We start from the raw sequence: 26,287 nt of genomic DNA, 5'->3' as shown, positions 1-26,287 counted from the left end.
CCACACAACTTTGGCAAAATGGTATTAGACAACTTTTTCTGTGTCATTACTGGTTTTGTATACGGCGCACCATTGGGCCGGAATTGAACCAATGTTGGTCATAATATGCAAATTTTAAGGCAGGGTGTCAAAACTGTGCCACACGATGGCTTCAGATTGTGTGTTCTAAAAATTGACAAAGTAATGTGATATGACACGATAAAGGCAAACCATTTCACAATAAACTATTAATCTTTTCCAGACATTTACTGCAAAAATACAATTCTTCTCTCACCAAATGGAAAACAAATAAGCACATTATTTTCTCTCACCAAATTGTTAAATTATAGGTCCTGCTATTCTTCTTTTATTTCCTTTTATAAATTCCAAAGGCAAACAATTTCACAATAAACGAATCATATTTTCCAGGCATTTACAGCAAAAAAACAAAACAATATTTATCTCACCAAATTCGAAAAAAAAAATGAGCACAACATTTTAAATTGCAGGTATAAATTATAAATTCCCTTGTGGGGTCCATCAGGTTGTACAAAGAATTTCATTGTTATGTTTCTGTTGTTCTGTGCACTAAGTAAACACATTGCGCCAACACTGGTTTAAACACTGTGTGGACGTTTGTAGGTCCACATAGTGTTTGTTCAAAGGTCCACACTCCGTCCGTACGTTATGCTTGCCCGAAAAGACACAGCTATAAACTAATTGAATAGAACTGCATCAAACTTTATTTCTTTTTAAAACACTTAAAAAATTCAGTGCTATCAGCTTTATGCTCAATTAGAAAATCACCATATTTGTAGGCATATTAAATATGTCAAGTTTGTTTCGTTTAATAGGTAGTGCGGGTTATAATAGTGCGAAATACCAACGCCAATCATGTGGCAAACTTTTATTGTGTCGTCATTCCATTTACTTATAGCAGGCATGTAAAATGGACCACCGTTGGTGAACGTGATAGAATATCTTACCTTTTATAGTTTTATGAAATTTTTCTTGCCAATCATGTTTAACTTAAAGGAACACGTTGTCTTTCAAAAGCGTTTATAACCGTTTGTTATAAAAAGCATATGGTTAGTATTTCACAGAGTAACATATAAATTAGGCGGCCATTGCGTGTTTACCGTGGATTTGCATTGTGACGTCATTCATTTTCGTGCCGTCAGCACCGGAAGGTTAACATGCCTTTTCGTGTGCTTAACACGGTTAGCAGCGCTATGAAAGAGAAATTGCACAGTAAGCACAAAATTGGCCGCTAAGCAGCGCTATGAAATTGGGCCCAGGCTAGGGAAAAAAAAATGTGAAAATTCAAATGTGAATGCCTTTTCTTCTAGGATATTGCCTGGAAGAGGTTGCCTGCTTTTTGATGTACAATGCTTGGTGTGTGGTGTGACATTGCCCTTCACATACTTGAATTGCTTACCACCAAGCAGCACTGAGTTGCACCTGCTTTTTCGTTTGTTAGACGTTAAGTTCGTGTAGAGGCCTATAGTTCTATTTATTGGCCTTGAAAAAAATTAGGTCAGACTTGACGCATGAGGGAAAATCTACACAAAATTATATTCCCTGCACACAACGCATCATTGAACACCACAACCTCAGTGAAAGGCATCGTGACCTCTCTCGCTCGAAAATAAATAAATAAATAAATAAAGCAATGCATTACTTTTTCATTTGTTTGTTTCTTCAATCTTTGGAGTTATAAGTAGGCCAGAATAACAAAAAGCTATAGCCTATATGTGCAGGCCTGTATAAATGTTTCGTTTTTGAAAGGGCAAGGGCACCAATGCATTTTCTACCTGACGTAGGGTACTCTATAACATGAGGAAAATCGCCTTCGTTGCCTCCGTGATGTATCACGGGCCTATAGCTTCAAACTAAGTTCAGAAGAACTTTTTGTGACGGTAATTAAAGGTTCTATGTACTTTTTCCTAACACAAAACACAATGTCCACAGATTTACATTGAAGATTATGATATGCACTTGATGTATTTTGGATGACATAGGCCCTAAATAATTATCCTGTTGCTGAGAGGTGGTATGGTAGGGAAATTTTTCAAGATTTATGCTCGTCGGACGTTTGGAAAATGACTGGTGCGGGTTTCTTTTTTTTTTTTTTTTGGCTTGGAGGGGGATAACTCGATGGCCCAAGGAACTCACCATATTAAATTGAGCAGAGGATTAAAGTTCCAGAGTCGATGAATAATTTTCCATTTACGGTAAAAAGCTGTGAGACTTAAAAGTATTTTTTGGTTTTTTTTTTATTTTAATATTTATGATTTTGCACTGTCTGCCATGGGAGTTCATTTTGTGGATTGGATGCACTCTTACCTGTGCCCCAGGGAATTCTGTCCATCCACAGAATTCTGTCCACCAGAGATCAATGTCCCCTATTATGGGAAATTGACATGGGCTGGAGGAGGATGGTTTAAAAGAGGGCGCTGTCAGAAGAAGTTTGTGCAAAATTAACCAGATTGAGTGAACAAAAATTCGGTGACAGAATCTCCTGCCACCGGCTTTAACACCTAAGGTGCAAAGGTCTCGTGTTTAAAGGAACACGTTGCCTTGGATCGAACTTTGAAACCGTTTGTTATGTAATGCATATGGTTAGAAGTATGTTTTAAAAGTAGAATACAATGATCCACATAAGTATCACTCAAAATTGCACAGAAATATGCCTCGAAATCGCGTGCATGGTTTTCTTTTTACCGTCGCGAACTAACCAAAATTTGACTTCCATAAATGGCCGACCGTGTTAGTCGACGAGGTAAAAAGAAAACCACGCAATTTCGAGTGATACTTGTGTGGATCATTGTATTCTCTCTATACCCATATTCATTTTATAACAAACGGTTACAGAAAGCTTTTCAAAGACCAACTCGAACGATCCAAGGCAACGTGTTTCTTTAATGGCCTGCCTTGTTGAGCTCTCGTGTAAATTTGATGTGAATAGGGACAATCAACTTGAGTTTGCATAACTATAATATTAGTCGCGAAAAATTCGGGAGGCAGACTCTCGTTTTGGTCAACCAAACATTGCTTCATGAATGTGTTAAGTTATTGTTGTCAAGTCGCACGATTTGGGTGCGGTAATGTTATGAATGTTTTTACTTTAACCCCCTTTCGTATACTTGATATCTCAAAATTTAAATGCTCTAGATAGTTACTCGGAATGATTGTTGGCATATAACTTCAACGAGCAATGGGTAGCCGTTGACAGTATAACACATTGTGAGAAACGGCTCCCTCTGAAGGAACTTGTTTTTTGAGAAAAGGTTAATTTCTCACTAAAACATTAAAGGACTTCACGGCTGAAGCCTTTTATTCGGCATATGAAATAACAGAAATTTGTGCAACAAGGGTGTTTTTTTTTAAATTTTTTATTCTATTGCATTTTCGATGACCAATTGAGTCAACATAAAACCTCAAAACCTGAAAACCTGAAAACCTCAAAGGTTCAAAACCTGTGTGTCTCTTGCCAATTTTTCATTCTTATGTTTCTTTATTGCTGGTTAAGTTTATTATTTGCCTGATGGGAGGGGTGGGGCTATTCTGCATTTTTACTTATTCTGCGTCCCTGCTTTTAATTATCTTTCTGTTTTTGTCTTAATGTTCTTAATGTCTTTATAGATTTATTGTAAATAATTATAGATTTGTAATATATGCCCAGGGATATTGGAATTGAAGGCCTTCGGGCTACAGTTTTCAGGTAAACTTTTTTAATTCCAGGCATATGTCCCTGGCTTTTGTTTTGTACTGTATATGTTTGTACTTTGTATATTGTGTTTTTATGCCGAATAAATAATAATAATAAATAATAATCATAATAATAAAAGGTTTGTTGTTGAATGCATATATTGGGATAGACCAAGTTATAATACTGGTATTTGACAATTACCAAACGTGTCCAGTCAGTGCCTTTAACAAAAAGGGGAAAGAAAAAACCCTAGTGACTTCTCGTCAACAAAAGGTGTTCTCCGCTATCGTATTGCCATAAAATTTGAAATGTAAACCTATACACGTGAATAAGTTGTGACCAAACAAACAGCGTACTTTGGGTGTGTAAAGAGTTATGTATACAATCTATAGCTGCGGGTTGTATTAGTATAGGTCTATGCAGATTTGTATAATGACAATAAACTTAACCTGCGCAATGAAGACGCGTGTGTGTGTCACTACTTGATTTCATAAGGCCAAACTTGCTCGAGGGTAGTGGTCGTGATTTTAATTGCTTATAGACCTGTGTTACTGTAAGACAGTTATTAGCGACACCATGGATGAGGTAAGTGCATTGTGTGTTTTTTTTTGTTTCTTGATTTGGAGTTATGCTGATTAAAATCTGGCAGCCGTTTTAATGGTTTAACTATCTTTTGTAAAGGTTTAATACAGACAGATTTTTAGAGATTTGTCTCTAAATGAGTGACATGCCAAATTGTTTTACTTTTAGCTTTGATGAAGAAGATCCCGGAGTGATGGTGATTTCCCTTTTTTGTTCCTTTGGTTGTTTGTTCGTTTGTTTGCCATTATGAAGAATACGAAGAACGTTACGAAGAACACTTTATATGATACATTTACAACACATCTTTTTGTTTCACAAAATGTTCTAAAAATTTTCTACGAATGTCTCCTGCAGATCACTATACGCCATCCTATAGCTTGGTATTTGGTTTAAAATTATTTTACATTAATAACCAAATTACTCCAATGTTAAAATGTACAGGTTAAAGGCAGTGGACACTATTGGTAATTACTCAAAATAATTATTATCATAAAACCTGACTTGGTAACGAGTAATGGGGAGAGGTTGATGGTATAAAACATTGTGAGAAACGGCTCCCTCTGAAGTGACGTAGTTTTCAAGAAAGAAGTAATTTTCCACGAATTTGATTTCGAGACCTCAAGTTTAGAATTTGAGGTTTCGAAATCAAGCATCTGAAAGCACACAACTTCGTGTGACAAGGGTGTTGTTTCTTTTATTAATTTATCTCGCAACTTCAACGACCGATTGAGCTCAAATTCACAGGTTTGTTATTTTATGTACATGTTGAGATACACCAAGAGAGAAGACTGGTCTTTGACAATTACCAATAGTGTCCAGTGTCTTTAAGTTTTGTTTCGGGTTTTGCGCATGTTTGTTAGTTTTTCTTATTCGAAAAGGAAATGTGCATTTATATATTATATGAAAACTGTGAAGGTTACACAAGTTGACAAAAACGTGGAGAAGACGACGTTTGGAATTATTCGGGGTTGTGATCATTTTGGGACTTGGTATTCTCGAACGCGAGACCCTACGTCATCAAAGACCCTATTCCCTTTTATCCGGTTACAACAACATAATATATAAAGCAAACGCATAACTTGTTTTTCTTTTTCTGGTGAGTTTTTTGGTCCCATAGGTCTATGCTGTAGTTAGCTGGCTTGAGAAAACACCCCACAAAGGTGTGTCGGTTTGCATTCAACGTCAACAATGCAAGGTTGTCATACTCGTGTCAACAAGAAACGTTGGCTATATACCAACAACTTAGAAAAATACAGTTGGGTAGTATACACCATAATTTGAATTTTTTTTCATAAAACAAATGTTGGTATTTATTTTGTTGTGCATTTAAGAAAATGTTTATTGTTAATGTTACACACCAACGATTTGCAAAGGACTGCCATCAGTCGCTACTGCACTATAGTCAATAAGTAACTTAGATTTTCTTTTTTAAATCCGAATAGTTCGCTTGATCTTGCATAGTTAGCAACATTGTTTCCTCACCATGCGTTCCCACCCAAAGTGAGGGTACATAATGACTGTGAACATTGTAGTGTTATTGATACCACTTTACACTACCTAGTTTCAAAAATGTTCATTGGATAATTACGTTTTGGAAATATGGGAGTTAACATTGATTTAAACCCGTTTCATGAGAGAGCGTGTAGTCGTGCAATCAATTTGAAAAGACAATGGTGCCAAAGTGTCTACAATTCACTTATTGGCGTAAACCTGCTCTGTAACAGAAACCAGCCACTCCAAAGGCTGTGTTTACTGCAATGATATAAATTACTATTGTTTCCTGACAACTGAACAAAATCTGCATTTATTTGTACTTTAAATTACTTTGAATGGTTCGAGATCTGTTTTCTATGCCAGTAGTTGGCAGATCATTTTCACACCAACTTACCCCCACAGGGCATCATGTGAGGAATATTATATGCTCTCATTGATGGGCCTTGTCGAAAACGTGCAAGACTTTGGTTTCAGCTCCGACTTAAGACTACGCCTTACCGAACAAAAAAGTGCAGTCCGATTTCAAAATAACCGACGGAGACTGCCGTGTTTCGAAAGCGAGAAAACAAATCAAACGAAGACTGTATTTGTTTTTTATTTTATTTGGGGTTGAACGAAGAGACAATTGTTCAGAGCAGGAGTTGAACCAATGACCTCCGGCCATTGTGGTTAATATTTGAAAACTGTATTTTTTTTATTAAAATAAAATGTTCTTTCTCAATTTTATTTATACACAATTCTTCAAACGAAAAACATAGTCAAACTATATAGCCAAGGTTGAAGAAGCGATTAAATTAAATTCAGTAACATTTAATTAAATTAAATTGCGCACTCGAAAAACTCATTGTGGTTGGAGCCTGCTTAGTCCCGGAAGTTCGAATACGCCCGAGACTTGCTCGGTCTATATTAGAGACGTAAGGAGTGGCCCAATGGACCCTTCCCATGAAATATGCTTATTACATTCACGCATGCGTACATACCCCGTTGGTTGGCCAATAAGCAGACGTGCAATCGCGTCTGCGTCACGCACCCATTAGCTGTGCACAAAACAGCGCGATTTTCCCCCATTTTGCTAACCAAAACGTTAGTGCGCACGCGCTATGTACAATTTACATATTTCATGGGAAGGGTCTATTTCATGGCTCTGCTTATCGTCAGCAAAAATCGGCGCTTAAGAAAGCAGGGAATTCTGCGCTTTGTCAGGCGTATTTCACGGGTTAGCGGAGAAATTTTGCTTGTGAGCGTGCAAACTCACCTTTACTATGATTAAGGTATATTCTTCGCTTATAGCTAGCGCAGAAATTCGGTTGTTGCACAGTAAGCGGGGAATGGTTATTGTAAGCGAGTTCGGCGGTAAGCAGAGGCCATGAAATTGGGCACAGATTGTCACAGCTGTGGTCGCGAAAAATGCAATAGTGTCGCAAGAACAGCGTTTGTTTTTCTTTCGTGAGTTTGCCATATTATGTCTTATTCCCTAAACACTTTTACAAGGTTCTGTCTGGAGCCCGCAATGTTCAACGTTACCATACAAACAAATTTTTGTTTGTATTTTCAGAGGCAACCTCACGTTAAAAGTGTAATTGGTTTTTGTATAAATCAAAATAAAGGTAATAGCTACCAGTTTTGTATACCATTTATAAATGCCATACGTTTTCGTAGACAAAAAGTTGTATTTAAAAGGAAATCCACCAAATGATCGTGCGCTCGATCGATCTTTGTCAAAAAAATTCCCACTGTTCGACATCGCTCGATCAACGAAATTATATTTCAGAAAGTCACGCCATGGTCACGCCATGGTGGGGAGATAAGCACAAAGGGAACATACAAAAAACATATGAAAAGGCGCAAAACAGGTGAACAAATAGACTCAGAAAATGGACAGAATGGACACTGAGTGAACATAGTCAAACCGAAGTGTGTAGATTTGTTGCTGAGAGTTGTGCTGCATTGACGTGTACATGTAGATCGTTATTGTCACGCAAACGGGTTTCAAACAGTAATTTGGTTTTATTCACACTGAAAACTGTTTTTCAGTGGCTTAGTTCGTTGTTGTATTCGACCCCCCCCCCCCTCCCCCAAGGGTCCAGCATATAGTTATTACATATCTTTCAGCTGAACGGATAATCTGAATTTGAAGCCTCCTTCGAAGGACCGTTGCATATATTATTTTTACATTGCGCTATCCACTTTTCAGTTTCGAAGTAACATTTGACTAAAGTTTATCATTTGAGTTGAAAATGACATTAAAATCGGATTTACTGTTGCATGATTGAAGTAATATGGAGGCCCAAAACGGGTTGGTTAGGTTGGTTCGTTAGCTTGCCTCTCATCAGGCCATCGGTTTGAATCCCGACTGGGACACCTTGTGGATTGTTTATTCAGTCCCTATTATATCAGATTAGGGTTTGATGGGAAACTCCTTTCTCGCCTTCCCTTTATGTTGTTCTTGTTCGATTCTCAAAAAAAAATTAAAAAACCAAAAATCCGAACTCTGTTCAACAGATAAAACACGAATGAACTTGAGAAAAGCGATCGGCCAGTCCGCCGGGATTAGAACCCATATGTTTTGTTTGTTTTTTAAGATAAGAACAAACCTTAAAATAATAAAAGTTAATTTGAAAATGAACGCAATTATTTGGAATGGATGGATACAATTTTCTCTTTAACAGCATTTCAGACACAAAGCTGTCAGTTCTGGTTTATTGTCATTAAAGGGACACACCGGCCGAATTGGGCTATTTGGGCTACAAAATAGACTAACATATGACTTCAACGGTCTTCCAGGAATGAAGAAGAACAGTCCTAAAAAAACATCAAATTTAGCCGTTTTTGACCATTTTAAGACAAAAACGCAGGTCGCGTGATTGTTCTTACCAAAAAGTGGTACAAACAATCACGTGACCTTCCGGGCTAGTTTTACTTTCAGCCGTCTAAAAGTAACTTACTTAACCAAATTTAAATCTTTTTTTTACAAAATTATTTACGAATAATTGACGAAAAAGATCATGTATTCAAATTATCGCTACAAAATTTAAATAATGGTAAAAAAATCTAACGTAAGATTCACATTCAAATAGTCCGTGTAATGGAAGCTTGTTATATGACCGCTTTGGTTTTTTAAAATCATTTTTCGCTAAATACGTGACATTTTGATGACTGTTTTTACAGCAACCATCTATAAAAACATTATTTATGATTCTACACCCCTAAATTGCGTAAACGGTGAGCCGGTGTGTCCCTTTAAAAGTATTGAATTTAGGTAAAACGGATGGATACGGCGATACCCACGGCCTGACTCTGTACACACAAAGTCCGGCCGCAGAGACACTGCACTGCCTTTATGGATTTTCCATTTAACGGCAGTTTAAAAAGAATAGATTCGGCTGAATTTGACCGTTATAAAAATGTCCCCTTCGTTTGTTCAGCTAAAGCTAACACAAAATACAAATTTATCTTGGATGTCAATTGGTTGTGTTTTGTTTGTTTGTGAGTAAACACTTGTTATCTGAGCGGTCATAAGCCGTGTGTGTGTACATTGGGTGTGAGTCAAGTGTGAATTTCCTTTTTTTTTTAAAAGAGGCATAATTTGACGATCAAAACTGGATCTGAAACAGTTTTAACACATTGCCTGGACACTGTTGGTAATTTCTCCAAATAATTGTTAGCATAAAAACTTACTTGGTAACTAGCAAGGGAGAGCTGTTGATTGTATTAAACATTGTGAGAAACGTATTCCTCTGAAGTAACATAGTTTTTGAGAAAGATGTTATTTTTCACACAAATAATAAAATACCTCAGCTTAAGCTTTTTGTTTTGCATCTGAAAGCACACAAGAAGGGTTCATTATTTTCTTTAAAAATTTGATGACCCATTGAGCTCAAATTTTCACAGATTTGTTATTTTATGCTTAATATGTTAAGATACAGCAGTGATGAGAATACTGGTCCTTGATAATTACCGATAGTGTCCAGTGTCTCTAAAACAAAATCTACACAATTTCTTTGACAACATAAGGCAAACTATTTGATAGACATTTAATATAATTATGTTAAGTTTGCATCAGGGACAAAGAATATATGGTTTTTTTTTTTTGGTTTTTTTTTACCCATATACACCGAGCACTCAGCACTTACTCAGCACGTACCCGAGCCCACAGGCATATTTACTCGGATGGGATTTGAACCCACGACCTTTGCAATTCTAGTGCAGGGTCACACTAACTAGACTACCAAGATTGCTCGGTGGCTAGAGGAAGTTCGAATCATAATGTTTTAGCAGTGGGTACTGCAAACACTTCCTGTATCACAACTTATATATAAAACACAAACCTGTGAAAATTTAGGCTCAATCGGTCATCGGAGTCGGGAGAAAATAACGGGAAACCCCACTCTTGTTTCCGCGCGTTTCGCCGTGTCATGACATGTGTTTAAAATAAATCCGTAATTCTCGTTTTGTTTTACTGTTTTCTCAAAAAGTAAAGCATTTCATGGACTTATATTTCAAGAGAAGTCTTTCACCATTACCTTCTCTAAACCATGTAAATTATTTCTAAATCTGTGAACTATTTTTTACTGTACCGAAGGGTCCAATGGCTTTAAATTGTAAAAGTCAAACTATCAATATATTTTTTTCTTGAACAGAAAAAGGCCATCGAGGCACACGGCAAAGGTGGCAAGGACACAGAGAGTTTGGATTACAACGGGGATGATGATGCTAAACGAGAGACATGGGGGAGCCAAATCGACTTCATCCTGTCTTGTATTGGGTTTGCTGTAGGTCTTGGAAACGTCTGGAGATTCCCCTATCTTTGCTATGAAAACGGAGGTGGTGAGTTTCCCAAAATAATGATGATTTTCTTGGTAGACCTAATTATAGTACTGAATCTGAAAAAAAAATTAACAGAAGGAAACTTTGAATTGGAATTAGAATCATAAGTTTTTTGTTATTGTTCACGTCAATAATTTGCATCAGGGATAAAGAATAATTATTAATTTTGGTTTTATACCCATATACACTGATGTGTGTAAGCAGTGTACACTCAGTACTTTCCTAAGCTCTGTGACAACATTTTTTCACTGGCATATTACTCAAGTGGGATTCGAACCCACGACCTTTGCAATTTCTAGAGCAGTGTCTTACCAAGTAGACTAGAATATATAAAATACTGTTTATACTTGAAAGGATCCATCAGTCGCAATGATTAAAGAAAGATAACATATATACACCATTCAATAGACAAGTATTATAGTTAAAGGCAGTGGACACTATTGGTAATTGTCAAAGACTAGCCTTCACAGTTGGTGTATCTCAACATATGCTTAAAATAACAAACCTGTGAAAATTTGAGCTCAATCGGTCATCGAATTTGCGAGATAATAATGAAAGAAAAAACACCCTTGTCACACGAAGTTGTGTGCTTTCTGATGCTTGATTTTGAGACCTCAAATTCTAAACTTGAGGTCTCGAAATCAAATGCGTGGAAAATTACTTCTTTCTCGAAAACTACATCACTTCAGAGGGAGCCGTTTCTCACAATGTTTTATACTATCAACCTCTCCACATTACTCGTAATCAAGAAAGGATTTATGATGATAATTATTTTGAGTAACTACCAATAGTGTCCACTGCCTTTAAGTTACCAGCTTGCTGTGCATTTGGTCATTACTCTTAACAAGAATGGAAATAAAAACTAGATTCATTAGAAGTACAGTGGCTTTTGATAAAATATTTTGAGAACCATTTCACTTAGAATGTGTTTAGAAAAACAAGTTAATAATTGATAAACCTAACCTTATAAAAAATGGAGTATGGTTGTGAAACATGCACAAGGCAAGGAGTTCCAATGACATTTAGTTCGTGGAATAAGCTATTTTGATATATGGTGAACACATTCATGTGATACTGTTGGGTTTGGGTAAATTTGTCTGTATACACCCAAACCAAACAGTGCACTCCAATCCAATAGCTAGTGTCAAACCTCAAAAGGGCCAACGAAGCTGTTGTAATTTTGTTTTAAACTTCTTTTTTCCCCGCCATTTAGGAGCCTTCCTCTTTCCATATATCATCATGTTAATCGTTGCTGGGCTGCCTCTTTTCTACTTGGAGATGGCATTTGGCCAGTTTGCCAGTTTGGGAGCTGTTGCCGTATGGAAGATCAGTCCCTTGTTCACAGGTGAGTCTTGTTTTGTTTTTTTGTTTTTTTGAATATGTTACGATTTTCAATTAACAGGTGTGCAAGTGTCCATTCTGGACGTTACAATACAACCCTGACATTTAAAGGGTTTCAGTAATTTTTGTAGGACACAAAACACAATGTCCACAGATTTACAAGAAGATAATGATGGTGGGAAGCTTGCCTTAAAATCTTACTTGCTGAGGTGCTGTAATCCAGGCACCTGCCCCAGGTTACAGGCCTGGGCCAGATCTCATGGAGCTTCCTAAGCAAGAAAATTGCTTAAGCACGAAAGTAGCTTGCTTATTTTACACATGTTATTGGCCAAAATTCCAAGCCATATACATTGCTTGTGACTGGTATTTAGCTGTTGTTTACTTAGCATAACAATTGAGTGGAGTCTTTGCCGTAATTTGATGTTACTAAGCAAGGATTTGTGTGAAATTGGGCCCTGCTGGCACGGTTCAAAGGTGTAAACCTTGTCTTCTTTGTGTTACCCCTAACAGGTGTTGGCATAGGTATGATCATAATTGCAGCTCTGGTCGCCGTCTACTACAACGTCATCATAGCGTGGGCGATCTATTACCTGATTCGCTCCTGTACCACAGGCCCCTTGCCTTGGTCCACCTGTGATAATGAATGGAACACTGCAAACTGCTTCAATGATTCAATGAACTACACAAAGGAGGAGACTGTTAACTTAACAAGACCTAGTGACGAATATTGGCAGTACGCAAACATTTTTTTATTTCATTTTTTCAATTCACTTATTTTCTTACAGGACAGGGTTGTACTTTTGGTGACTGTCAAAGTTAACTTAATCACACCTAGTAACGAATATTGGCAGTACATCAAATTATATTTTTTGTTGAATTTGTTTATTCATCTTCAATTGAAGAACAGGGTTGTACTTTTGGTGATTGTCAAAGTTAACTTAACAAGACCCAGTCATGAATATTGGCAGTAGGTCAAACAAATATTTTTTTTCAATTTGTATGTTCATCTTGAATTAAAAGCAGGGTATACTTTTGATAATTGTCACAGTACAGGGTTGTACTTTTGGCAATTGTCACAAAAGCAGCTATTGGCAGTAGGCCAAAAAAAAAATAATCTTTTTCACTTTGAATAAAAGGACAGGGTTGTACTTTTGGTGATTGTCAAAGGCCACTTAGGTACTTAACAACAAAACTAGTAACAAATATTGGCAGTAGGTTTAAATGTATTTTTCTCATTTTGTTTAATTTCACTTTCAATTAAAGGCAGGGTATAGTTTTGATAATTGTCAGAGTCCAGTATCCTCACTTGGTGTATCTCAACATTATGCATTACAATAACATGTGGAAATTTTTTCTCAATTGGTCAAGAAAGTTGCATAAATAATGGAGAAAAATTCCTGAAGCCTTTTGATCTGGTTTAAAAATTTGGGGATTCCATTTTTTTGTCAAAATGCAGCACAATTCAATGCGATTCCTATTCCGGTACCCTATTGTATAAGACTGATAGTGGCTTTAAGTTGCAAGTTGTGGTAGCTCTCTCAATATTACGGCGCTGGAAAATGTAAGCAAATTTCTTTTTAAAGATAGTTTAAAAAGGGAAGGTACATGTTTGGTAATAACTCAAAACAAATATTAACTTAAAAACTTACTTGGTAATGAGCATTGGAGAGCTGTTGATAGTATAAAATATTGTAGGAAGCGACTCCCTTTGAAGTAACGTAGTTTTTGAGAAAGAGGTAATTTCTCACTAAAATAATAAAAGACTTCTAGCTTAAAGTCTTTTATTCCTATCTGAAAGCACACAAATTCATCCAACAAGGGTGTTTTTTCTTTCATCATTTTCTCGCAACTTTGATGACCAATTGAGCCCAAATTTTCACAGGCTTGTTATTTTATGGTTATGATGGGATACACCAAGTGAGAACACTGGTCTTTGACAATTACCAAACGTGTACAGTGGCTTTAAAAACTGGTTTGTGCCAAAAATAGTCAATGGCTTGACGGTTCAACCCTAGCAGAGTCTTTCTCAAAGAATAAAGACTGTTGCTTTGGATGAGAAGGGCCCAGTGCTAGAACCGCAACGTCGGGCCACTAACTATTTGTTTGGCTACACAGCAGGGCTACACAGCAAGGCCCAATTTCATAGAGCTGCTAAGTACAAGAAATTTGCTTAGCATGACATTTTTGCCTTCATAAAAACAGGATTACCAACCAAATCTCCACATGACAAGCAAACAATAGATGAATACCAGTAACAAGCAATATGCAAACAAAATATGCAAAAAAAATGAAAATTTGGTTGGTAATCCTGTTTTTATCAAGAATGAAATGTCATGCTAAGCAAATCTCTGTGCTTAGCACCTCTATGAAATTGGGACCAGTAAATGGCTTCTGTTTTACACTTCCAAACCATAGGGCCAAATAACTTGGTTGGTAGAGAGCCAGCATTTGGATCCGGAGGTCGTTGGTTCAAATCACCTTCTAGTCAATATTCTTTGTTTAACCCCAAATCATTATACTGTTTCCTTCACAGCCGTCATGTGCATCAGTTAACAGAGGGAATCGGAAACATGGGCAGTATTCGATTAGAGTTGCTTGGATGTCTTGCCCTGGCTTGGTTAATCGTGTTCCTGTGTCTCTGTAAAGGGATTAAATCATCTGGAAAGGTAAATCAATATGAGACTTTTGAGCGCTGGTGGCAGCAGACATAACAGTCCATTTGGCGGCTCTGAGCATGCATGACATGCTCAGTAGGTCTGAGCACACGCAATACTTTGAAAAAGGACTGTCTAAAAATCGTTGGTAAATAAAGTGGGTAAAACTTTCATGGTCCAATTTCCTAAAGCATGGTAGCATTTAAACGTGCTAAGCACAGAAAAATCTTGCTTAACGAAAAACTGGTTACCAACCAAAAGTTTACTTTGTCCAACTGGTGCTCCACTTTATTGTTATTATTTTCGAAGCAGTATTTTCTGCTTAACATTTTTGTTTTAGTACTTTATTGGTCAAGGTCAAATAAAATAGCAATAATAAATATTTGCGTGCCTTAAAATTGGATTTGAGCGACAGTTCCAGCTGTAAAGTCAAAATCCTTTTATCACAATACATGAAAGTAAAACATTTGTTGTTGTTTCTTGAAAATGATCTTGGAAACCTTTTATGTTTTCATTTAAAACCCAGGTTGTGTATTTTACTGCGGTGTTCCCCTATGTTGTCTTGTTGATCTTACTGGTGAGGAGTGCGACTTTACCAGGGGCAGGTGGCGGAGTCCAGTACTACATTGAACCAAAGTTTGAGCGCCTTTTAGATGTCAAGGTAGTTTGCATGGATCTACATGATTTACTTGAATAATAATTTTTTTTAAATAAAAAATTGTAAGACTATTTTTATTCTACAAAGGTATTTCTTAAACTGCTTAAAGAATTACTTACATTTTTCTTTTACAAATCAATCAATTTTTTCAAGGCTAATATTTTCAAAATTTATAAATTCCACTCGTTTGTTAGCAATTTATCGAACGTGTGTGAGTTTCAAGGGATAACAAAATAACAATCCCCTCCTCTTTTTCACTTGTTGTAACTGAGCAGCAAAGGATTTAAACAGTCTATCCCTTCCCTTTTTCAGCCGGGTTGGAGCAACAAGGGATATAGACTTCTATCCCCTCCTTGGGCTGGGTTTGTGCACCCAATTCTTACTTTGCTCTCGCAAAAATATTTTATAAAGAATGACAGTACAGTTTTATCATTTTAAAAATAACATCAAGTTTACCCCAAATAGTGAAAATTTGCTAACAAATCAATCGACCATCTGGGTCACTAGAAAATAGTGAAAAACCAATTTCACATTTTGCATTTCATCGATTTTTTCTCATCAAATATGACATTTCAGACCACAATATTTCAGGGGATGTTTTCTACTGTCATCATCATTAGATCGTGCAAGTTTTATGTAAATCTTAGACAAGTCTTTTTCCTCATTCTGTTATGTTCCTTTAATAATGAACGTGTTCTTTCTTCTATATCTCGTCCTCCAGCCGTGGAGAGATGCAGCCAACCAGATCTTTTACTCCCTGGGTATCTCCTTTGGGTCTCTGACTACTATGGCCAGCTTCAACAAGTTTCATAACAACGTCCAAAGGTGAAGACATTTTTGATATAATACTTGTGTTTGGAATTGTGATGTAACTTTTTTTTAAAGAAACTCCCTTTTCGTTTCAGTGATATCATACTTTTGTTTTGGTGTAACTTTTAAAAGAAAATCTCTTGTCCTTTCAGTGATACCATACTTTTGTTTTGGTGTAACTTTTTTATCGAAAACTTCCTTTAGTTTTAGGAATACCATACTTTTGTTTTGATGTAACTTTTTAAAGAAAATCTTTTGTCCCTTTTAGTGAAACCATACTTTTGTTTTGATGTAACTTTTTAAAGAAAACTTTGTTGTCCTTTCAGTGATACCATACTTTTGTTTGATGTGACTTCAAAAAGGAAAACTCGCTTTTCATTTCAGGGATGCCATACTTGTGTCGGTCTGTAACTGTGGCACCAGTATCCTGGCTGGCTTTGTTGTGTTTTCTACTCTTGGCTTCATGGCTGAGAGTAGCGACCGGAGTATTGCGGATGTTGCCGTTAGTGGTATGTATACATTTTTCATATTATTATTGTTTTCATTAATTAGGCCTACAGGGATGGCACACTATTTTCTTTCTAAGCAAGACTAACATGTTATTTCAACTTCGGACAAAGACCCACCAATAAACTTACATCGGATTGCCTGCTTTGGCAAGATTACACAGAATAGAGCTAGTACTATAAAGCTTTTTATTAAAGCAACAATTAAACATGTGCTATAAACAATTTCTCGGCTTGAAAATTAATTTGTATGACTATTGGTTAACGCACTAAATTTGATATAAAATGGGACTTCTTTTTTAATCTATGTAATCATTTATTCGGTTTATCAATTCTTCTTATTGTACATGACAAGCTTAAATGTATAACAGGTGTTTTTTCCCTGAACCATCAACAAAACCTAAAGGTAGACTTGATTTCAAGTCTTAGATCACGGTTATTCTTCTGCATCTCAGCCACAAACCCCCCCCCCCCCACATTATTAGCTATCACGTGCCCTAACTCAGACTATTGACGGAGGTTGATTACAAGAGGGCGCTGTTTGTAGCGGCTATCAAGACGACTAAAAGCCACGATCAAAGACTTGGAACCAAGTCTAACCCAAAGGTGGACCTATAACTTTCTTGTTCTGAAGGACTAAGTTTTGTGTTTTTTGTATTTATATGCACTACCTTTATCATTTCTCTCTAGGCCCAGGCTTGGTTTTCATTGTCTACCCCGAGGCCCTAGCCAAGATGACTCCGGTGCCTCAGGTCTGGGCATTCCTTTTCTTCTTCATGTTGTTTCTGCTCGGTCTGGACAGTATGGTAAAATAGTATAAAATAATAATAATAATAATAAAACAGTATTTATATAGCGCAATATGAATTGGCATTCCTCAAAGCGCTTAACAGCAAAATGAAAAGCATTACAAGAAAACAAAAACTTAAAGGCCTATATTCCCCAACTAAGTCACGAAACAAATAATTATAAAATTAGGCCAAACCTACACGTATATTAATTGAAACCATTTAACCCCAGTGCATATGACATCACAATGTTAACACAGCAACCTCACTCAAGACATTGAAGACCTTTTATTAGACTGGTCACCTGTCCTTGTCCGAAAGAATAAGGACATCAGGTATTGGTTTATGCAGAGAGCAAGGAATTATTGTATACATGTTTGTTGGATTTAACTGCGAATCTCCAGAACTGTGATGAAGGACATGAAGTTTTCAAGGTTTCTTTGTAACTTGTTATCCTCCCCCCCCCCCTCCCTGTGTAGTTTGCAGGGCCCAATTTGTAGAATCCCTAGTAGCGCGGAGTATGCACGCGCAAATTCGCTGCTAACACGTGAAAGACGCTTGCCGTAAGCACGGAATTCTGTGCTTACAGTAAGCAGAGCCATGAAAACTATTTTTATCAGCAGACTGAACCTTCAGGTTAAAGGAAAATTTACATGTTGAGAATTTTTTTTTTTTTTTTTTATAATTTTTTTTTGTCCTAGTTTGCCATGATGGAAACAGTACTGACTGCAATAGTGGACGAGATGCCACCGAGATTGAAGCGTTATAAATGGCTTGTAACTCTAGCTGGCTGCTCCGTAGGATTCCTCTGCGGGATTCCAATGGTTACTCAGGTGAGGTTTCAACATACATTCTTCTTTCTCTGGATGACAACTGAAACTTAAACTGATCGAAATGTTGTTTTGAAGACATTGTCCCAGGAAGATTCTGTCGGATAACTTTCCGTATGGCACTTGCTCACTCATTTTTACAAAAGGGGATATCTCATTGAGGTAAATTTGCTACTATATTGTTTCATATCGATTGAAAAAGTGGTGGCACCATAAGGAAACTTTCCATTCTGTCCCCACATATGGGAAATTAATAGGGGTTGGAAGAGGATGATTCAAATGAGGGTGCTATCAGAAGAAGTTTGTACACAGTTCGCCATATGGGGGGATCGAATCTCCGAGGGACAGAATCTCCTGCCACACCGGTTCTTTTCAAAACCATCAAAAAAAATCTGGATGACAATCGAAACTTATATATCAAGATATCGAGAAGTTGTTTCAAAGCTTGTTCTTTTCCGGATGACAGTCGAAACTAACTGATCGAAAGTGTTGAGAATTTGTTTCAAAGCCAGTTCTTTTCAGAGCCACCAATGCTTTTTCCGGATGACAGTCGAAACTTACTGATAAAAAAATTCATGAATTTGTTTCAAAACCAGTTCTTTTCAGAGCCACCAGTGCTTTTTCCGGATGACGGACAAAACTTACTGATAAAAAATGTCGAGAATTTGTTTCAAAGCCAGTTCTTTTCAAAGCCACCAGTGCTTTTTCCTGATGACAATCACAACTTACTAATCAAAATATCGAGAAGTTGTTTCAAAACTGGTTCTTTTCAGAGCCACCAGTGATTTTTCCTGATGACAATCACAACTTACTAATCAAAATATCGAGAAGTTGTTTCAAAACCAGTTCTTTTCAGAGCCACCAGTGCTTTTTCCGGATGACAGACAAAACTTACTGATAAAAAATGTTGAGAATTTGTTTCAAAACCAGTTCTTTTCAGAGCCACCAGTGCTTTTTCCGGATGACAGACAAAACTTACTGATCAAAATATCGAGAAGTTGATGGGAAGCTGGTTCTTTTCAGAGCCACCAATGCTTTTTCCGGATGACAAACGAAACTTACTGATCAAAGTATCGAGAAGTTGATGGGAAGCTGGTTCTTTTCAGAGCCACCAGTTATTTTTCCCTATGCGTATGACAGTCATATAAAGAAGTTGTTTCAAAACTGGTTCTTTTCAGAGCCACCATTGCTTTTCAACCACCAGGGCCCCATTTCATATAGCTGCTAAGCACAAACATTTGCTAAGCATGAAATTTCTTCTTTGATAAAAAAAGGATTATCTTTCAAATGTCCATGTGTTGCATAATGCTTGTTACTGGTATTCAGCTGTTGTTTGCTTATTCTAAAAAGCATGTGGAAATTTGGTTAGTAATCTTGTTTTTATCAAGGAAGAAATTTTATGCTAAACAAATTTCTGTGCTTTGCACCTCTATGAAATTGGGCCCTGTTCTTTTCAGAACCACAATCTCATGTGATGTTTTTTTCTTTACCAAGAAAGTCTTCATTTATCTGCTACTTATGCACATCACTTAAGCACATCGTTGTGGTACCCGCTGCCAAACAAAGGATTCGAACTGCCTCTAGCTACCGGGCAACCTCGGTAGTCTAGTTGGTAAGACACTGCTCTAGAATTGCAAGGGTCGTGGGTTCGAATCCCACCCGAGTTACATGCCTGTGATGTTTTTTTCACAGGACTTGGGAAAGTACTGAGTATACAGTGCTAAGACACATCGGTTTTTGGGTAAAAACCAATTAATATTCTTTATCCCCGATACAAATTTTACATCTCTTACATCATTTCTGTTCCCACTGCTTTTCAGGGCGGCTTGTATGCACTAACCATAATGAACGACTACGCTGGGGGATTTTCCTTGATGTTCATTGCGGTGTGTTATTGCACTGTTATCTGCTATGTATACGGACTGACTCGCTTCGGCAACGACATCGAATCCATGATCGGATCACGACCCAATATCTACTGGAAGGCGTGCTGGTCTGTGATTTCTCCACTTGCAATGGTGGTAAGTTTGCCATGGATGACAAAATAAATTCAGGCGCGGATCTTTGTCTCGAGGCCTCTGTGTGGCCGAGTGGGAGCACTGGATTCAAGTTCTGGGCCCAATATCATAAAGCCTGTAAAAAATAAGCATGAAAAAATTGCTAAATCATTTTACTTATTTTATTTTATTTCTCGCGTGTTTGTTTACTTACTTTTTTAATTGTTTATTTATTCACTTAATTATTTTTTGAATTATTTATTGATTGACTGATTGTTGTTAAATTAATTAACTTATTTATTTATTTTTCACTTATTTGTCTATTTTGTTTACTCATAATGTTCTGTAGCGTTGTCGTTTCTGTTATGAGGTTTTTTCCCTTACATTGTTGCCTTGTTTGTATTTTCTGTACTGTTGAGGTCGAATAAATAATAATAATAATAATAATAATAAGCAAAGAAAAACACTCAACTTTTGCTTATCAAAGAATCTTGTCAAACAGTATTTTGTAAACTGTGTGTTTAAAAAGCCTTCCAAGTCGTTTTCATGCAGTACTATTTCTGAAGATTGAAGATTCTGCTGAACAGCTTAATGAAATTGGGCCCTGGTGTTTCTGATCCGCAGATTCTTGGTTACCATTTTTGCTTTGTCTTTTGGATGGAACATAAGTACTGTGTACTAGTATTGGTAGTGAACGTTAACCCCAGTGTTTCTGGTTCACATCAAGCACCCTTGTTTACAGGTTTCCTCAGGTTTGCGAGCCACAAATTCACTCATGAGACACCCTTGGTTTTGTTACCAGAGATATATAATAATAAAGTTTGACTGGTTTATAATGATAGCCAACAAGGCTCAACATATCAAAATAAAGTTATCAACCAAACTAACTCATATTTGTCACCATGTCACACATACTGGCTTCCTGCTCAGAACAATGTTAAGCACTCTTTTCAGCTTTAGACGACTTGAAATGGATTGACGCTTTCAAAAAATATACTTATTGACAATAATACTTACGGACAATATTGTGATGGAATTATAGGCTACTGCTATTTCATCTGTGGTTAATTCTTTCATCTTTCATTTTTTGTTTACCATAACAGGAACAGGCAAAAGTTGTTGCCAGCTTTGTATTTAATACATATTGTTGTAACACTTATAAGCTTTGTATATAATACCAATATAAAAAATATAATATTTATGGACAATTCTGTTGGAATTGAAGTTAGATAGGCTACTGCTATTTCATCTCTGGTTAATTCTATCATCTTTCATTCTGTATTTACCAAAACAGGCAATAGTTGTTGCAAGCTTTGTATTCTACGCCCCGTCTGGCTATGGTGGGGAGGAGTTTGATACATGGGCTCAGGCCATTGGCTGGGCACTGACACTGCTGTCGTTTGTCGTCATCCCTGGATACGCTGTGTTTGCTTTCTTCTTCAGAGCCGACGATACAAGCACAACATTCCTAACTGTGAGTGTTTTTTTCTTGCATTATTCAGCCCGCGGTTCATACTTCCTGCAAATGCTTCGTGCGATGCGAATTTCATTGCGTCACAAAGGGAAATGGAGCGTGTACCGATTGTTGCGTCACCAAAATTCGCTTCGCAGGAAGTATGCACCAGGCTTTATGGTTCATAAATTTGATAATTACTCTTCCCTCCTTTATTAGCAAACTGCGAAGCAAGTACGAACCTATGTAATACCAATTTCTGCCTGTCGTCGGTCCACCGTTCAGTAGAATGTTAAAGTTTTTGTTGTAAGTTTCAATCTTTGAGTTGAGTTGTTTTATGGTATGTACAAGCCCAGGTGAGATTGTGATATATAATTGCCAGTAATGTTTTGTAATTGTCAACTATGTTTTCCAATAATGTTGAGGCAAACAATGTGTTAAAGTTTGTTTTACATAGTTGAACATTGTGTCCTCAGGACTTTATAAAAAAAATGTTGGATGTTTTAGAACCAAATTTGAACACGGAGGAAGGAAGAGAATTTGAACAACAACACAACACAACAGACATGCAGAATGTAAAAAAATAAAATAATAAACTCTATGACACTGATTCCAATTGAATGAGCTGAAATAATTAAAACCTTAAATGGTCATAAATCGTTATTGCAATGACGTACCAATTTACCGAAAAACATTCAAAGGCACCTGTAAGTACAGTAGGCGTCTGGACCTCATTTCACAAAGCATGTAAGCACAAAAGTTTGCTTTGCATGAAATTTCTTCCTTGATAAAAACATGATTACCAACCAAATTTCAATTTGTTGCCTATTGCTTGTTACTGGCATTCAGCTGTTGTTTGCTTATCCTAAAAAAATCACGTGAAAATTTGGTTGGTAATCCTGTTTTTATTAAGAAAGAAGTTTCATGCTAAGCAAGTTTGTGTGCTTACAGGCTTTATGAAATTGGTCCCTGTAAGTAGTCCCAGCCAATTTCTACCTTCCGCCCAGATAGAAGCAGGACAGTTCTCTTCAGAGCTGCGAAGTCTCCTGAAATCTTTTCTGCAGTAGTAGAATTTTATTATAGCAAGACAGTTCTCTAAAGAACAAACTCTATCTGGCAAGTAGATACACACATGGTGTTACCGCAAACCAGTATAGTGAAAACTCTGACCATGCAATGCCTCAAATCCCCAGATATAGGTTTTTATTTGCATTTAGTTTTCAAGTGCCATGACCAAACGTATACAGACCTGTTAACTGCATGTCTTTTTTCCCCACTTAATATATCCAGCGTCTTCAGATCCTTCTTCGCCCAACCTGGGACTGGGGACCTGCCCTGAACAAGAATCGCATCGAGGCGGGCTACCAACCTATCCCAGCCGATGGCCTGCCCCCACCAGAGATTGAGCTGACCTCCAAAGGGTACGGAGGTCACAGTGAACCCGGTGTGGCTCTGGTATCGTCTTCCAACATGAACCCGTATAACTCGGATACACCAAATTACTACATCAATGAGGTGGTGGACGTGGATGTAGACAAGCATTAGACATGGGATGGTGTTGGCTTACAGGCACTGGACACTATTGCTCAAAATAATCGTTAGCATATACACTTACTTGGTACCAAACGATGGAGAGCTGTTGATAGTATATAAAAAAAAGTGAGAAACGGCTCCCTCTGAAGTAACGTAGTTTTCGAGAAAGAAGTAATTTTTCACTAAAATATTTGAATTTGATTTCGAGACCTCAGAATTAGATTTTGAGGTCCTGAAATCAAGCATCTGAACGCACACAACTTCTTGTGACAAGGGTCTTTTTTCTTCCATTATTATCTCGCAACCTTGACAACCAGTCGAGTTCAAATTTTCACAGGATTGTTATTTTGTGCTGTTGTGATGTTGAGATGCACCGAGTGTTCTTTGGCAATTACCAAAGGTGTCCAGTGTCTTTAATGTAGGAAGTGATACCAATGAGTCAGTCTGAGATATGGTGGACACAATACCAACGACACCCTTAGGTTTGGGTAAATTTGTCTGTATATACACCCAAACCACACAGTGCACTCAGTTAGTGTCAACCATACCTTAAAGTCACCTGGAAATAGAATTTTTTTTCTTTCAAACATACGAGTATAAGCTGACAAACAATAAATCAATTTTTTAAGTAATTGTTTGTCACGATTTATATGTTTAAAAAATATATAAAGTTGTTTGGGGGGCTGACTCCGCCTACCCCTTTTGTGACATCAATCGAGGGTACTTTGCCTGCAATGCGTATAGTAAACACACGTGCAAAGTTCATGTACGTCCAAGTCGTGAGTTGGTACGTTTCGAAAAGTTTTTTTTTGCATCCAGCAGCAATACACCTGGTCGGCATTGCCAGGAAAAAAAAAAAAAATCTTTTTTTTTTTAAACGTACAAACTCACGACTTGGTCCGTACATGTACTTTGCAATTGTGTTTACTCTACGCATTACAGGCAAAGTCTGCCTCGATTGACGTCACGAACAGCGCCCTCTCGGGTCAACTCTTAAATTACACTGGTGTAGGGGCGTATTGCGAGTGATTATGTTCTTTGAATCCTTGAATTTTACCAGAAAACCCCCAAAAAAGTTTGTATAGGTTGCAGGTGGATGATTGACTGATAATCAGTGCCCATTTATCTTAAAGTCACTGTACACGTTTGTTAGTTGTCAAAGACCAGTATTCTCATTTGTTGTATCCCACATAAAGAAATCTGGGAAAATTTGGAGACTCAATTGGTCTCGATGTTGAAACAGAACAATGAAAGAAAGAACACAACTTTGTGTGCTTCGTTCAGATGCATAAGAAAAGACTTCGGGCTTGAAGTCTTTTATTGTGTGTACTATCAGATCTCTCCACTGCTTGTTATCAAGTAAGTTTTCATGCTAATAATTATTTGGAGTATTTACCAATAATGTCCAGTGCCTTTAAGGATGACTGTATCTTAAAGTGAGTGACTTCTTATTTGTTTTTTATCTAGGGGTGATAATTGCTGTTGCATCAACTTCAATGATCATCCGCTTCTTGTTTTAAACTTAAAATGTAAAGTTAGTTTGTTTGCACTATGTATAAATTTTGAAAGGTTTGAATATTTGGATGTTTGTTATTTGAGTGTTTATTTGTTTGTTTGTTTGTATGTTTGTTTGTTTGTTTGTTTGTTCGTTCGTTCGTTCGTTCGTTCGTTCGTTCGTTCGTTCGTTCGTTCGTTCGTTCGTTCGTTCGTTCGTACGTTCGTTCGTTCGTTCGTTCGTTCGTTCGTTCGTTCGTTCGTTCGTTCGTTCGTTCGTTCGTTCGTTCGTTCGTTCGTTCGTTCGTTCGTTCGTTCGTTCGTTCGTTCGTTCGTTCGTTCGTTCGTTCGTTCGTTTGTTCGGTTTGTTCGTTCCTTTGTTTGTTTGTTTGTTTGTTTGTTGGTTTGTTTGTTTGTTTAAAATATGAAAATTACACTTCTATACAAAAAGCAAATTCAACAGCATTCTCATTAATAGCATATGAAATTGGTGCAGAGTGGTTATTTAGTCAAGATGTATGATTGTGACTAGGAATTGTGTTACTGGAGAGTGCGTTTCTTATCTGAGAATGACTTAATAGAAGCTGTAGTACATCTACTAAAAAAAAGGGTTAAGTTTAATTTGTGGAAGTTCATGCGCACAAAATTTACTTACAAAAAGGTGTTCATATTTTTTAAAGAATATTTTATTATCCAAGATGTAACATGTGTTTACTATTGACTTGTTATTAATGACAAAGAGGATTAAAGTCATTGTCTTTGATAGAGCAAAAATAAAGTCATATTATGACAGTTTGAAAAAATGTGATATACAGGTGTTTGCTTTGATTGGTTTTGAAGTGTTGGTAACTGTGGGCCAATAATATGTTGTTTTTTTTTTTTGCCAATTTCAGAAACAAATTATTCAATTACGCAATCAAGTTCACGGTGTTATGAGTTCACAATTGAGACTTATAGTAAAGAGACGGTGACTACTTGATTTAGAATTCTTTGGGTCATGTTAATTCTAAGTAATCCTTTAGTATTTTGTCACTAGAGGGCGGTATACAAGATGAGTGGTATACTCCAACACGCGCATCTTGCCCTTTAAATTACTGCTCCATGATAAGATGATACCCACTCAAACGAGATTTTCTTTTTAGCTATGGCGTTTTGTTGCATCAAACATGAATTCGTTTTTCTCAATCAGATTCGTTTCAGTCGTTCTAAACATTCTTTTTCAACTGTCATGCCTTTAAGAAATTGAGTGAATCTTTGCGGCCAAATGAAATTGAATTATCCTTTTGATTGACTGTTGATAACGGAACGAACATTTACAAACGAAATGGAATTAGTGTTAAAATGAAGGGATTTGTGCTGAAATTGGCAGGGAAAACCCAGCAGATGAAACCCGGTAAAATGCATGTCAATACCTGTATGGGTAATTATCTAATCTTAAGAACTTTTTCACAACAACTTGTCTGCACATCATAGACTCAGCAAACAAATATGAACATGGTGGCGTTTTCTCAAAGGCTGAAAACGAAATCATTCTAATCCTTTCGGCATGCGGCACTAAATGTACCGTGCAATTTTTTCACAGGTTTTAAGAGCCGTGGAAATCACATTGAAAACCATGTGAAAACTCAG

The 26,287-nt window shown here is 37.0% G+C and overlaps 1 protein-coding gene across 2 annotated transcripts; it reads left to right on the top strand.

Moving 5' to 3' along the window:
* Window positions 1-4,140: 4,140 nt before the first annotated feature.
* On the top strand, window positions 4,141-25,421 carry LOC139935767 (sodium- and chloride-dependent glycine transporter 1-like). 2 transcript variants are annotated; one of them, XM_071930341.1, is made up of 13 exons: window positions 4,141-4,276; window positions 10,408-10,594; window positions 11,808-11,939; window positions 12,446-12,668; window positions 14,469-14,601; window positions 15,116-15,250; window positions 15,969-16,072; window positions 16,442-16,566; window positions 17,254-17,369; window positions 18,053-18,184; window positions 20,002-20,202; window positions 21,473-21,652; window positions 22,922-25,421. In XM_071930341.1, exons 1-13 carry the CDS (start codon window positions 4,268-4,270, stop codon window positions 23,174-23,176), a joined length of 1,932 nt encoding a protein of 643 aa, XP_071786442.1. In that variant the 5' UTR covers window positions 4,141-4,267; the 3' UTR covers window positions 23,177-25,421. The 2 variants fall into 2 exon arrangements, with proteins under 2 accessions (XP_071786442.1, XP_071786443.1); XM_071930342.1 differs by lacking the exon at window positions 4,141-4,276 and adding an exon at window positions 9,893-10,048.
* The last annotated feature ends 866 nt before the right edge of the window (window positions 25,422-26,287 follow it).

Source organism: Asterias amurensis, chromosome 4, assembly GCF_032118995.1.
Source record: "Asterias amurensis chromosome 4, ASM3211899v1".
NCBI classification, from domain to species: Eukaryota; Metazoa; Echinodermata; class Asteroidea; order Forcipulatida; family Asteriidae; genus Asterias; species Asterias amurensis.
Note: the sequence above shows the minus strand (reverse complement) of the source record. Positions and strands in the feature narration are given on the sequence as shown.